The sequence below is a fragment of the Molossus molossus genome, unplaced genomic scaffold (assembly GCF_014108415.1).
Source record: "Molossus molossus isolate mMolMol1 unplaced genomic scaffold, mMolMol1.p scaffold_m16_p_1, whole genome shotgun sequence".
NCBI classification, from domain to species: domain Eukaryota; kingdom Metazoa; phylum Chordata; class Mammalia; order Chiroptera; family Molossidae; genus Molossus; species Molossus molossus.
The window spans coordinates 3,508,638-3,522,606 of record NW_023425344.1 but is presented as its reverse complement, the minus strand read 5'-3'; the positions used below and the strand labels follow the sequence as shown (position 1 = coordinate 3,522,606).

Genomic DNA, 13,969 nt, shown 5'->3' with positions numbered 1-13,969 from the left:
ATATTGTGAAAGTAATTTTGTGGTAATGCAATGACAGCAATACTCCCCTGTCACTGTCTGGACACCTGCTGTGGCTACATGTCTATGTTAATTAATTCTCATTTAATCTCATTGAAGACAAAAGGAAACAGCTTTGGAAGGGTGAAGGAATGTGCTCAAGGTCAGGCTGTTGGTGGCGCTGATCCCCCCCAGGAGGTGATGGTTCAGATCCAGGCTGCCCTCCTCCCCCGCCCCCTGCCTCCCCTGCAGGCTGCCTGGCTCCTCAGCCTGAGCAGATGTGCGGTGCTGTCACCGACACTGGTTCACGTCAGTATTTTAACAGGCACCACACATGGTGACCTGCCATGCTTTATTTCAGACATGCCCGCAGAGCAGAACCCTCAGCAGTTATTTTAAAAGGCTAATCTTGATACTGTATAGAGTTGAGTCGAAGATTTAAGCACAGTTTTGACTGATGACCTTTTCTCCTTCTGGCTAAAGGTAGCTTTCCCAGAAGCTGGGGCTCCTACTGGCCAGATTGTTAGAATAATAGGCCATCTTCACAGCTCTCTACAGTTCAGTAAGTAGTATTGACAAACCCTCTTGTCATCCTACCAGGAATATGTTTTCATGATCTTTGCTTTGTTCTCTTAAAACAAATGTCTGTTGAGGTAGGCATTCTTTTTTTCTTTTTTAACAGGCAAATTAATTACACTTAATTCAGAAATTTAGTGTCCTTGTCCTTGCCGTTAGCATTGCCCAGATCATACACATGCTGTAGACCCTGCCATCACCACCCCTCACAGTTTACTTTCTGGCTCTGCACCAAGTCCAGATCTACCCCACTCTCCTTGTCCGCCAGCTCCACGTAGCTTGTTGTTGAGACTTAAAATCCAGAGCAAAACAACCTTGACTCAGCATCATTCTCCGTCTCGAGTGCTCACGCTAAGCTGTGAACAGGCCCGCTCATGTGCACCTCTTGGCTGCTGCTTGTGCTGTCAGGATACCTCCTTCGTGGCCCGGATCTCCCCTGTCCTTTGTCCTCAGATGCACCCTTCGTGAGGGGCTTTCCTCTTCCTCCAGCTGTGGGCGGCTGTCCTCGGGGCCTGCACAGTAAGCATGCGGCTCGTGCTCCCACGGCAGTCTTTATTATCTGTGCTGGATTCCTGGCCTCTCTCGACACCTTACTTGCCTCTACTGGAGTGAGCCCTTGAAGGCTGGGCTCTGTGGCCTCCTGAAGTGCTGCACACCATGTGGTTCCCTCACAAACGTGGCCCTTTCTGTCTTCCCTCTGCCCACTAGTCTGTTCTGCTCATGGCCCTGTGTGGAGCTGGGGTCCCACTCATTGGCCCTTGCTTACTGCTTTTCCCTCTGACCCTCTGCTGGTCATCAGACCACACCCCACAGCCTAACCCCTTGTTGGGTGCAGCACTTTTGTTTGCTGCTGTCTCATTGGTGGTGGTCTTGTCTTCCCAGCAGGATACATGATGAACTACTCAGGACAGGGACCTGACCTACTCTGCTTCTGAATTAGTGGCTTGCAGACCTTTTTGACATGACCTCCCACCCCAACCCTGTTAGACAATTTGAGACTCAGCACACAGAGAAAACCACATTTAGAATGGAAACAAACTGCACTCTGATGTTTTTTAATGTTTGAGTTTGTTTTTTTTTTTAAATTCTGGCATGACCACTTAAGCTGATTTGCCACTAGAAATTTGAAGAACCGTGTTCTAAATTCCTTGAACAGGGCGTTGGAATCGCTTGAATGGGCGATTTATACTGATGAGTCCTCAGGGCTTCTGTGAGCATAACAATGAAGGGCATTGTCATGTAGTTTAAAATCCAGAGACTTCAAAACTTGATCCCATAAGGGTCCCCTGCAGAGAAGAAACTTTGGAATGATGAGTTGAATTGAGGCAGGGACTGTCCTGACATTTGCCCGGCACACAGAAAGGGCTCACACTTGAGTGGGCAGCCATTTGACGTATGTCATCTCGTCCACAGGAGTACGCAGAGTTGCTGTCATCTTATAGATGAGGACACTGACTCTGAGACAGAAGCAACGTCATTTGCCTAAGGTCAGAGCCAGGACTTAGGGCTGAGTCCTTTTGCTTCCATGGCCCTAAGCTCTTGCCCCATCACATGCTGACCCCAGCGTTGATAATCCACCACGGAACGTTGTTTTTCCAGAGAATTCCACCCCCACCCCCATCCTTAGAGTCTTCTTTCTTGTTTCTAAAGTTGGCTTTAGCTCACTGCTGACCTCTAGGTAGCTATGGGAGAACTGGAATGGAGCAGGACCCGCAAGAACTTCCAGTGCCATTCATATTCTGAGTTTTGAGAAGGCTTTCCCTGGGATTTCAAGTTTGGGCAGGGCAGGCCAGGCCTCTGTTTTTAAAAAAATCTTGTACTGCTCTGTTATTGAAGCGTAGAGACTTGCCCTGCACGGGCACTGAATTCAGTATTGCAGGTTTCTGTCGTAGTTGAAAAGCTTTTGTAGACTGAACGTGAGTGATGAAATAACTCTGCACCTTGTCTGTGAGTGGCAGCATGAATTCTGGAGGGTAGCTGTCACTAAGAAATGTGGCTGCAGAGCTGGAGTGCTTGGCTTCTGACCCCAGCTCCCCCGGGGGCTGCCTCATAGCCATCTCTGGGCCTCTGCCTTCCTGCCTGTGAGATGGGGATGATGGCAGCTCCTCCCTCAGAGGGCTAATGTGACGGGGAAATTGAGCTAACTGTTGGATAAAGCCCTGGACAAGTGTCTGCTCTTTAACCTCAGCTACCCTTGCTTCTAGTTAGTAATAGAGCCTCTTCTGAGCTCTCACCGAAGAGACCTGATTGTGTCGGTCACAAATCAAGGCCTTTAATTCATCTTACTTCTCCTTTTCCTGTGCGTGCTCTTGCAGACTTTGCAGGGCTCCTTGATTTGTGTTTGGCCCTAGAGCCTAGCGGTTCTCAACCTGTGGGTCGTGACCCCTTTGGAGGTCGAATGACCCTTTCACAGGGGTCGCCTAAGACCATCGGAAAATACATATTTCCAATGGTCTTAGGAACCGAGACACCGCTGCCCTATCCTTCTTCAGGAGGGTCTGCCCACATGCAGATACACCCACATACAACATGAGGAACTGTATTAAAGGGTCCAGGCTTTAGGAAGGGTGAGAACCACTGCCCTAGAGCATTTTTTCTGCTGCATACAGTTGTCAGGTCTGAGGGGAAGAAGGGTCGTGGCACCCAGCGACCAGGGCAGCATTTCTCTGCACCAGGGGCTGTGCCCTTGGCCTCATGAGCCTCTCCCTGGTCTGAGGTCCTGCAAGCCGGCCCCTGCTGGACGTGTCCTTAAGGGCAGGTCAGCTTCCATATCTGTAAAACAGGCTAATACTTACTGTTGACCTTGTTATGGACATAAAGTGAGTGAGACAACGTGTGCAAATCACACAAGTGCAAATGGAAACGAGCGTCCAGATTCTGAAATATCTCACTTTTGGGCTAACATCTGTGGGCTTGGCATATAGTTCTCTAGACCAGGGTCAGCACCTTGTTGGGCATTCATTACTAATTCTTGTTAAAATGCAACGTCAACACACAGCTTTTGGTGGGTTTCCTGTACAATTCAGGATTTTGATACTCAGGCAGTAGGTTTGAAGCTTCCTGAAGGCTGATGCCGTTACACTGCATCAGAGCTCTGGGCACATGTAGGTGCTCAGATGTTTAACTCCATGGCAAAGTGCATCTGTTGTCTCTGTTTTTGGTAAGTGGAGGTCATGTTAGTATTATTTTTTAATTGTTTATTGATTTTTAGAGAGAGGGAGAGAGAAAAATATTGATGTGAGAGTGTTATATTGATTGTCTGCCTCTTGCATGCCCCCTACCGGGGATCAAGCCTGCAACCCAGGCATATGCCCTAACCAGGAATGGAACCGGCAACTTTTCGGTGCATGGGATGATGCCCAACCAACTGAGCCACACCAACCAGGGCTCATTTTAGTATCTTTTTTTAATCCTCACCTGAGGACATTTTTTCATTTATCATCAGATAGAGTGGGGGTGGGGGGAGAGGGAAACATAAGTGTGAGAGAGGCACATCATCTGGTTGCCTCCCACATGACCCGAACAGGGCCAAGGGACAAACCGCAACTGAGGTACGTGCCCTTGACTGGAATTGAACCCGCGACTCATTGGTCCTCGGGTCGACACTCTAACCACTGAGCAAAACTGGCCAGGGCTCATTTTAGTATCTTAATGGAACCACTTTAAATCAACGTAAGCAGTGTTAAGATGTACAAACTTGTACATCCAGATGTACAGAAACTGCCCCACCCACCTGCTTCATGGTGTACTCCCTCGAATACCTGTGTATTTGGAGATCATTTTCTCTTTCCACTTTAAGAAGACTCTGTAGGTTTTTCTGGCTGAGAATATTGCTTGCCAAACAATTTTACCAGTAGCACCCCTCTTGGCAGCTGATGTCAATAAAATCCATTTAACAATTAATCACTTTCCACTCATGATACTGCTTCTGTGGTTATCTGGAATGGTTGTTTTGGTCTTAGGCTAACTACTCATTTGTATGTCCTGTCTTCCCAGCTAGATTATATTCTCTTAAGGGATGCTCCCAAGAGCCTTGCCTATAATAGGCAACAAGAAAATGTTTTTTGTTTGTTTGTTTTTTAATTTGCAGAGGGCTAAGGGTACCCACACACTCAAACACACACAATTTCAGAAGCTGGACTCTGGTGCCAACTTGCTTGGCTCTCCTGAACTCTTCTGGTTGGTGTTTAGAATGTGGGTCATCAGGTGTGATTGAGCTTTTGTAACTCTGGCAGTATGGGGGCTGCTGTCAGATTTCTAGGGCATGGCACAGTTATTTATGTAACAACTTGCAGTGATGGCTTCATACAGAGATGTTAAAAATGTCTTCTTTTCATGTTTCTGGTTTAAGAAAATGAAACAGCTGTATTTATGCACAAGATTTTAACCCGTTCCTCACTTCAGAAAATATTTAAAGGCTAATAAATATACATCAAGTGCCATGGGGTAAAAGGAAGTGGATTAGAAATTTAGGATGGGAGTGGGTATATGAGATGAGGCCATGGGGTCATGTGAATGCTAGAACTGGCTGTTGGTCTGGCTCTGAGATTCACAGTGGCCGCTGTAATAATCAGTTAAAATTTACAGGAGAAGTGGAGGAGACCTGAGTTGACATTTGTGGGCCCATAAAGGGGCAACTGGGGTGATGAGGTCCTGGGTGACTTTCCCACCAATATGGGAAGTCCACTGTCCTCATGTCATAAGGCGACGGCCTGGACTGCAGAGCTGTCGGACCCCTTTTCCTTGGCAGTTTTTCCTTCTGAATAGCAAGAAATATTGTTAGTACATCATACTCGAAATCTGCTTAAAGGACTGCACAACAGAAACCTGCTCGCTTTCAGAAGGGCTTCTTCATATCGGAGTTGGCCAGGCCTGGAGCTAACCCTGGTTTCTTTGTCCTAGGAATATGAAGACAGGGCTGGACGGCCTAGCAAGCCACCCTCCCCACAGCAGAATGTGAGGAAGAATCTCGATTTTGAGCCGCTTTCCACCACTGCGCTCATCCTGGAAGACAGACCAGCGTGAGTCCTGGGAAGAGTCTGTAGGGTGTTTGCTTTAGTGGTTAAGTACAACCTGCTAATTAATCACCTTTTCATTAAAAAGGAAGCAGGGACACAGAGGGAAGAAGAGTGAGCCATAGCACTTGTTAAAAGTGCCGAGTTCCTCTCTATTCCTTATTTTAATTAACGTGCTCTAGTGGCAGTAAATGACTCATTTGGAAAACCGTCCTTGAACACAGGAGTTTTGCCCCGATTTTCTATTCAGGTGACTTTTCATTTTAACTCAGCATTTTAAAATACTTTACATAGCTATTATAAATCATAGACTGGCTCGTAACTGCAAGAAGACATTGGAGTGTGCTTGCAAATGGGTGTTTTGGAGGCATCCCAGTGTTGCAGAACTTTGCCTGGACTAGAACTGCTTATTTGGGACCTGCAGGAGCAGGTGATCTTAGCATGTCCATTCTCTGGTGTCCGTCTGTTTGACGGGCTGCACATTTCTGGAAGAGCCTGCAGTTTATTTGTTTAAACTGGATTCGTACTTGCACACCACATTCAGATGCTTAGGACTGTGGTGAGCATTTGTGTTATAGAAACCAAGCCGACGAGCCACGTGGGGAATGTGAAACTGTCCATGCTCACAGACTGGCCAGGAAATGTTCACACGTGTCCGTACTATATGCCGCTAGGGTCCCTTATTCATGGACAGTCGTCAACAGTTACTAGTGGATTGTGGTCAAATCACAAAGTTTCTTTGGAGACGGGGGTGAAAAAAACACCAAAAGATTAAGTGTTTGTCTCTTGGAATTATGGGTAATTGTTATTTTCTTTTTTCTGTGAATCCTTTTACTTCAAATAGTTTAAAATGAGCTTATTTATTTTTGGAAGAAAATATTTTTAATTTATGGAAGAGCTGTGTCTTTGTCATTTTAACGTATTTAGTTTTTGGTCTTTGAGCTTTTCGGGGTTTTTTTTTTGTTGTTGTTTTTTTAATAAAGCTTCGAGTTTTGTTTCTCAGAGAATTTTATTTGATATTTATAATGGTGAAAAATCATTTATTTTTCTATCAAGAAATCTCCCGGCGAAGCCAGCTGAAGAAGCTCAGAAACACAGGCAGCAGTATGAAGAAATGGTGGTTCAGGCCAAAAAGCGAGGTAATGGAGCCCCGCCCACTGCTTGCTCACGCAGCAGGACTTTCTGTCTGGACACTTTCTTCTTCCCGTCTGGAGCCCTAGAGCCTGAGCTGTGCTGAAGGCTTTCGTGTTTTGAAGTTTAAAATTTTCCATCAAAAATGTGTTCTTCTACTTGTGTCATTCCTGGTAGCTTTACTCAAGGTGATACCACTTGGAATTGATAGCACGAAAGAGGTCATCTGGGTAAGAGTACTGGACTGAGAACCCCTCAGTGGTGATGGGCACCTCTCTCACTCGGCTTGGTTTTCCTTATTTACAAGATGTGCTGGGGTTGGATAAAGTCCCCTGCAGCATTCTGTGATTCTGGGTGTTTAGAATGTATGTGTGATCAACATAATGTGGTCTGTGCACACATGAAGGAAATTCTGGAGCGTGCCTCAGCATGGGTGAGCCTCGAGGATGCCGTGCTCAGTGAAATAGGACTGGCAGGAAGACACTGTGTGACTTCACTTATGTGGGGTCCTAGAGTAGTCAGAACGATGGAGACAGAGGATAGAATGGTGGTTGCTAGGCAGTAGGGGAGAGGGGATGGGCAGGTAGAGTTTCATTGGTGCAGAGTTTCAGTTTGGGAAGATGAGAACATTCTGGAGGTGACTTGGTGATGGTTTCATTAACAGTGTGAATGTGCTTTATGCCACTAATTGTATATTTAAAATGGTTAAAATGGTAAATTTTATGTTTTTTTGTATTTTATTACTATAATAAAAAATACAGAAAAGTGTATGTAAGTTAAATGCATAGTGTTTCTCAGAGTTGCTATTATACACTGAGCGTTATGCTCAGGCTGTGAGAAATACTGGGAAGGGGACGGGGTGGGGGATGTGGGAGGCAGTTCTGGTATCTGGTAATGTCCTATCTTTTTATTTGTTTGTTAATCCTCACCTGAGGAAATTTTTTCCATTGATTTTTAGAATGGAAGGGTGGGAGGGATGGGGGGAGAGAGAGAGAGAGTGTGAGAGAAACATCGATGAGAGAGAGACACACCAATTGATTGCCTCCCAAATGCGCCCTGACCTGGTGGGGATCAAAACTGCAACCCAAATATATGCCCTTGACTGGATTTGAACCTGCAACCCTTTGGTGCGCGGGCTGATGCTCTAACCACTGACCACACTGGCCAGGGCGAATGTTCTGTCTTTGGATTGAGGTGATAGTTTCATGGATTTGTTTATTTTGTGATAATTGATCTGGCTTTTTAAAATACTTTTCTGTATGTCTGTTACACTTTAAACGCTCACTAAAAGGTGGATAACGCCTGAGCATTCGAGTCCCACACGGAAGAAGCTCATCCTGGGAGGGGCAGGTCTCACCGCCCCCCTCCAGTGCCATTCTGGAGGATTTTGCTGTGTGCCTCTGACAGAATCACCTGGCTTGGAAACAGTGCGTACTAGCTAACGGGTGTTCTATTTTTGTTTTTGATTGTGCTGTCTAGAGCTGAAAGAAGCCCAGCGGAGGAAAAAGCAGCTGGAAGAAAGATGCAGATTAGAAGAGAGCATTGGAAATGCTGTCCTTACTTGGAATAATGAGATTTTGCCTAACTGGGAAACCATGTAAGCTGTGACAGAGTGGGCTCTGCTAGACTAAACCGTTTCTGTCTGTCGTCTAGGCAGCAGCGGTACTAATTGACAGTCACATTGTACCTTTGATGACATAACCTAGGGCAAGTTACATAGCATCTCCCTTCCCCCGCCTTGGCTCGAGCCTAGTTGTTCCTTGCCTGGATCCTGGGACAGTTCCCTGCCCTCCTTCCAACTCTTCTAAGCAGCCAGAGGATCTCTCAAGCCCAAGTCTGTCGTTTCCCCACTTAAAATTTCAGTGACTTTGAACTCCTCCCTTTCTCTGTAGCCTCGCCTTTGATCTCTCCCTCACTTGGATGGAGCCCTGTCATTAGGAAGCCTCAGGGCCTTTGCATGTTCCAGTGTCTCTACCTAGAGCGCTCTTGCCTTGTAAGTCCTCCAGCTCTTTGTTCTTCAAAGCTCAGTGTTCCATGGGGAGACTTTCCTGCCCAGGCAGCTGTAGACGAGTCCCCTGGATACAACACTTATGTCGTCCCCCCTGTGAGGGTATGGACTGGGTTTTCTCAGATGCCAGCCCCATGGGCCAATATCCAGCAGAGTCTGGGAGCTGCTGTCATCTTTATATCCACTCTGTATTTCTTCCTGTGGTTCAGGATGGTTAGGGGCAGTATGTGGACACAGTCCAGGCCCAGAGAGAAGCTCATGGCACCTTTTGGGCCTCCCCTCATCAGCAAGAGCTGCCAGGAAACTTGGATGCCAGTTTTTCTTCTATTCTTCTTGCTTTCAGCCTGAACCATACGTCAGGATGAGGGCGACTCACTCCTGGCACTTACTGAGTGTTACTGCATCTCATTACAGGGGTCAGCAGCCCTGCTGAAGACGTTCACTAGGAAAACAGGCCTTTCCCAGAGCTGCTTCTCTAGGCGGTGTCGTGAAAGGGTGGGCATGGTCAGGAAATACGTTTCTCAAATGGGACGCAGTGACAATAGTTGAAGTCCTCAGAACCCTTGGGCTGTCTCCATGTGTGGCTGGAGGACCTACCCCTGGTCCATCCTGCAGTGACGGTGTTTGATGTGGTCCTGGTGCCCACACTCACTAGGTGCCAGGCACAGGGCCAGGTGTCATTGTGCGTTATCTCCATGACTGTCATGATCTCCAGGACAGTCCTTCGAGGGAGGCTTTCATCATTTGACGCTGGAGAGGAGAAGTTATTTGCTCGGGGTTCCACAGGGAATCATGGACTCAGGGTGCAGAGCTGTTTTGTAGCCTCGGCCCATGCTCTCCCCACTGGGCTGTGTTGAGGAGCAGCAGGGGAATCTGGCACCTTCATCCCAGTCTGTTGACTGAGTCATTATGAGCAGCAGACCTCAACGACTCCAAGCCCTTGAGAGTGTTCTGAGTTAGCAGAGTTCTCCTCTGCCATGGGAGTTGGGCAGTTGTCCCCTGCGTGCCGCCTGCCCTGCACCTGCAGCCGCACAGCAGTCCTCTGCCCATCCCGACCCAGCGGTTAGCGGGTCCTGCAGCAGCATGGTCAGTTCTTGTCACTGCGCTTTCTACTCCCACCCTTTCTCTGCTTAAACTGCTGCCATTTACTGAAGATTCGGCTCCAGAATAGTGCTCCGAGCCCCTCTGGTTTGTGGTGCAGCTCCCTGTTCCTGCAGAGCCCTGGGCGTACCTGTCACAGTAGTTGCCCAGTGGAGAGTGTTGTCGATCTCCTGGTCTCTGTGGAATACTGGACTGTAAGCCGTGTCTCATACCCCTGTGTATCCGGTTTGGGGCTAGGTGCACAGGTGGACAGATACTTCTTCATTGAGAACAAACTCATAAACTCATGCTTCCTTTCTGTCCAGGTGGTGCTCTAGAAAAGTTCGAGACTTATGGTGGCAGGGGATCCCTCCCAGTGTGAGAGGCAAAGTCTGGAGCTTAGCCATTGGCAACGAGTTAAACATCACCCACGGTGAGTGTTTGCCTGATGTTAGGCTTGGGGACTCCCTGCTCCCAGTCCTGTGCCTTCCCTTGTCCCGTCTGCCCTGCTGTTAGGAAGATAGGATACCACTGCTGTGAAGCTAGCTGTGTCTTTTTTTTTTTTTTTTTTTTTAATCCTCATCCGAGGACATTTTTCCATTTTTTGTACAGACAGAGTGGGAGGGAGAGAAAGGAAGAGAGAGAGAGAGGGAAACATCGAAGTGAAAGGGACACATCGAGTGGCTGCCACCCGCACGACCAACCAGGGCCGGGGACAAACTGCAACCGAGGTACATGCCCCTTTCGGGAACCGAACCCGGGTCTCTCCGGACCACAGGCGGACGCTCTAACCGCTGAGCCAAACCGGCCAGGGCAAGCTAGCTGTGTCTTTTGAGAGGCTAGGTGACTGTCCTCCAGGAGAGAGAGACTTCAGTTACCTGGCAGTTGGGAGAAGTCTCCTGCCCTCTTCCTGACGCCTGTCGTCTTCCCTGAAGAGCCGAGGGAGCACATGTGGGTCCACGGTCATGTCGTCATGTCGCAGCGCCGGTGGGTGGGTCACGTTAGGACCTCTTCTCAGCGCTCTGTAGGGAGCAAGCCCGACCGGGAGGCCAGGTGGCAGGGCGGCGGTTCCTTCTGGGAGGTGCGGCTCGTGTTCGGGCACTGTTGTTGTTTGTGGCATTTCTTCCAGGCAGCTTATATTTGAGCACCTGTCGAGGGGACAACATACTGCACTTGACTGGGTGCTCGAGGCCCTAGTAGCTTCTGTGTAGATGAGGAGGTGACATCCGGACTCGCTTTTCCGAGGGCTGTCTGTCTGTCTTGGCGTACACATTCATGCAGCCTGTGCATGTCTCCCCGCCTCCACCTGCTTCCCTGCACTCACTCTACCGCTTGCCCGGCACTGTGGGCCCAGGAGATCAGGCCAGGAGCTCACAGACCTGCAGTCAAGTGCTTGATACTTGGTAGTTGTTACATTTTACTTTTTCTCCCTGTCTACAGGGACAGGAGCTCCTTCCTCTTCTTCTTTATGTTATTGGTACCCAGTAAATGCTTGTGGAGTTGATAGTCGCCACTGAAGACCCTTGAGCTTGGAGCAGGTTGATTTGTGTCTTCTCTGTGTACTCGGGGTCCATATTGCTATTGTTCTTATCTTGTGAGACGCCATCCACCCCATGGGTGCAGCCTGGCCAGGCTGTTCTCCATCCTGGGTAACGCCAGCTGCTTGGGTGGGTCATGCTGGCTTAGTTACACGTGACTTCCTCAAAGCTCCATTTGGCTAATCCATACCTGCCACAAATTGGGCATCTTTATGTGAGAAGTATAACATTTAATTGTAGAAATACATCGTTTTTATTTTTTATTTTTTTATCCTCACCTGAGAACATTTTTGCATTTATCTTCAGTTAGAGTGGGAGGGAGAGAGGTCGGGGAAGAGACAGAGAGAAACATAGATGTGAGAGAGACACACCAAGTGACTGCCACCCACACGACCCCAACCAGGGCCAGGGACAAACTGCATCCGAGGTACATGCCCTTAGTGGGAACTGAACCCGGGACTCTCCAGCCTGCAGGCTGACGCTCTAAGCGCTGAGCCAAACTGGCCAAGGTGAAATACATAGTTTCTAAAAGCATTCCCAGAAGCAGAGAGTTAGAGAACTGCTGAGCGGTCATTTTAGCCCTTGTTCTGAAAGTTTTCCAGACTATCAGCAGTTCTAACTAAGCCAGTTGATTGTGGTTCAGAGTGGTGTGTGTGCATGTGGGTGCTTAGTTTTGGTCCTCACTGATGCCTGGGTTGGTTTTATTTTTATTTTAAAAAATCTTTTTCCTTTATTGATTTGAGAGAGAGAGGAAGTAAGAGGGAAAAAGAGATAGAAACATCGATGTGAGAGAACATCGATTGGCCACCTCCGCCATGCCCACACTGGGGATCCAGCCCACACCCTGGGCATGTGCCCTGACTGGGAATGGAACCAGCGACCTTTTGGTACATGGGTCGACGCCCGACCACTGAGCCACACTGGCCAGACCTGGGTTGGTTTTACTTAAATTAAAATCTTTTATGGACCATATCATAGATTGGGCTAAACAGCTAATTAACTAATTCCATGTCTTAGAAGTTTGTCTAAATTGGGATACTGGCTCATTGCATTTAAGTTGCATCTTTGATTAGCTGCCAAATGTCAGTTGCCTCCACTATTGTTGATGCTTGAGAACCTGGAACCCCGCCTGTCATGCTCTCCACTGTGTCACCACGCCCAGCGCTGCTCTCTGCACACAGCAGGCCCTCAAGAAGAATTTGGTGAACGAGCGGATGAGTGGATGGATGCCGCTTTATTGGGCCCTACTTGATCTCAGCTTCACTCTCTGTGTAAGCATAAGAACCGAGGATTGTGAAGTCCAGCTGCTGAGGGCAGGCATCGTGTCAGCTTGTTACTTACATGTCTTGTTTAACATCCACAGTGGGTATTAGGTCTTGTTTTCCTATTGGGAAAGGTGAGCATCTTGAAAAAAAGGTTAGGGATGCCCCAGCCTCATGGCTGGTGTGTGGAGGAGCCAGGTTCCTAGTGCGGGCCCCCCACTCTGGAGCCCGTGGTCTGATGTGGGAAGCCCCAGAGTGTTGTTCTTTTTGTGGTTCTGCAATTGGAAACTTACTGAAAGTCACCCTAATAGTACTATTAAATTTTCACTTTTAGGAAAGTCAGCCTTGTACTTTGGAAATGGGTCTGGGAGTAAGGCGTTTGCTGTTCTAACATATCCCCACCTTGCCCTGCAAACACACACACCAGTCAAGCCTGGAGACATTTCAGAACTCGGACGCTTTGATGCATCTCACGCCGACATTATCTGTGCTCTAGCCGTCCAACACTGCATCTGGGAAGAGGTTGCCAAGGGTCAGGGGCTGGCCACACAGTTGTTTTTCTTCATCACCTACTGAAATGATCAAGGCGGAGGCTCCCTGGACCCTCTAGCCTCCAGCTCAACACTTGTAAGCGTCTTGACTTAAGAAGTGTGTGTTGTCTTCTGTGTGATGGTGATACTGTGAAGTTGTGTTTCGTGGTTGTACCCTCTTCTGACACACTAGTGTAGATTGTAAGTCAGGTCCTTCACAAGGTTCGAGGAAGGTCAGTAATCAAATTTCACTTGTTGGAGCACAAAAGAATTTGACCTATATTTTAGTGAAATAACATGCACTGCCTGGAAGGCAGGTGCGCTCGGCTGCCTTTCCCAAAAGCAGCGATGAGAAAATAAAGTGGTAAGAATTCTCTGGGTAGCTGCGGTTCAAGTCTTAGCGGTTGTTAATGATGCAGGATATCAGTGACTGGGGAGCAGCGGAGCCGAAGTGCCCGGGACTGGGGCGGGGGCCAGCTGGGCCTGGCAGTCTCTGTGGGCTCCTTCTTCACGTGAAGTTCTTGCTCCCAAGGAGAATGGGCCGTGGAGATAGCCAGGGGAGTCTGTGTGCCATAGTAAAATGTGTGAGCATGAATTATCATTTCACTATTGTTACAAAATTACCCAAAGAGAAGAATTATTGAGAAAATAAGTCTTAAATACAGAGGCAAGGGTTCCTGAATGGATATGGCCATGGGATCTGGCCAGATGAAGGTTTTTCTGGTGTTTGGAGGGCTGCACCTCCTTTTTTCGCTGATTTGGACTTGCTCTGGAGAACAATCAGACATCTGGCTCCTATAAGAATAAGCATAGGAAATGATGCAAATAAACA

The 13,969-nt window shown here is 48.0% G+C and overlaps 1 protein-coding gene across 5 annotated transcripts in view; it reads left to right on the top strand.

Moving 5' to 3' along the window:
* The window catches only part of TBC1D14 (TBC1 domain family member 14), a 91,846-nt gene that overhangs the window by 55,377 nt on the left and 22,500 nt on the right, over positions 1-13,969 (top strand). For 3 of the 5 annotated variants that reach the window (XM_036255069.1, XM_036255061.1, XM_036255036.1), the window contains 4 exons: positions 5,476-5,594; positions 6,645-6,727; positions 8,199-8,316; positions 10,134-10,240. In XM_036255069.1, coding sequence (XP_036110962.1) covers positions 6,703-6,727; positions 8,199-8,316; positions 10,134-10,240 — 250 coding nt within the window. In that variant the 5' untranslated portion in view covers positions 5,476-5,594; positions 6,645-6,702. Of the gene's footprint in view, positions 1-530; positions 560-1,986; positions 2,061-5,475; positions 5,595-6,644; positions 6,728-8,198; positions 8,317-10,133; positions 10,241-13,969 lie in introns of those variants that run through there. The other 2 variants (XM_036255052.1, XM_036255043.1) reach the window with 2 other exon arrangements.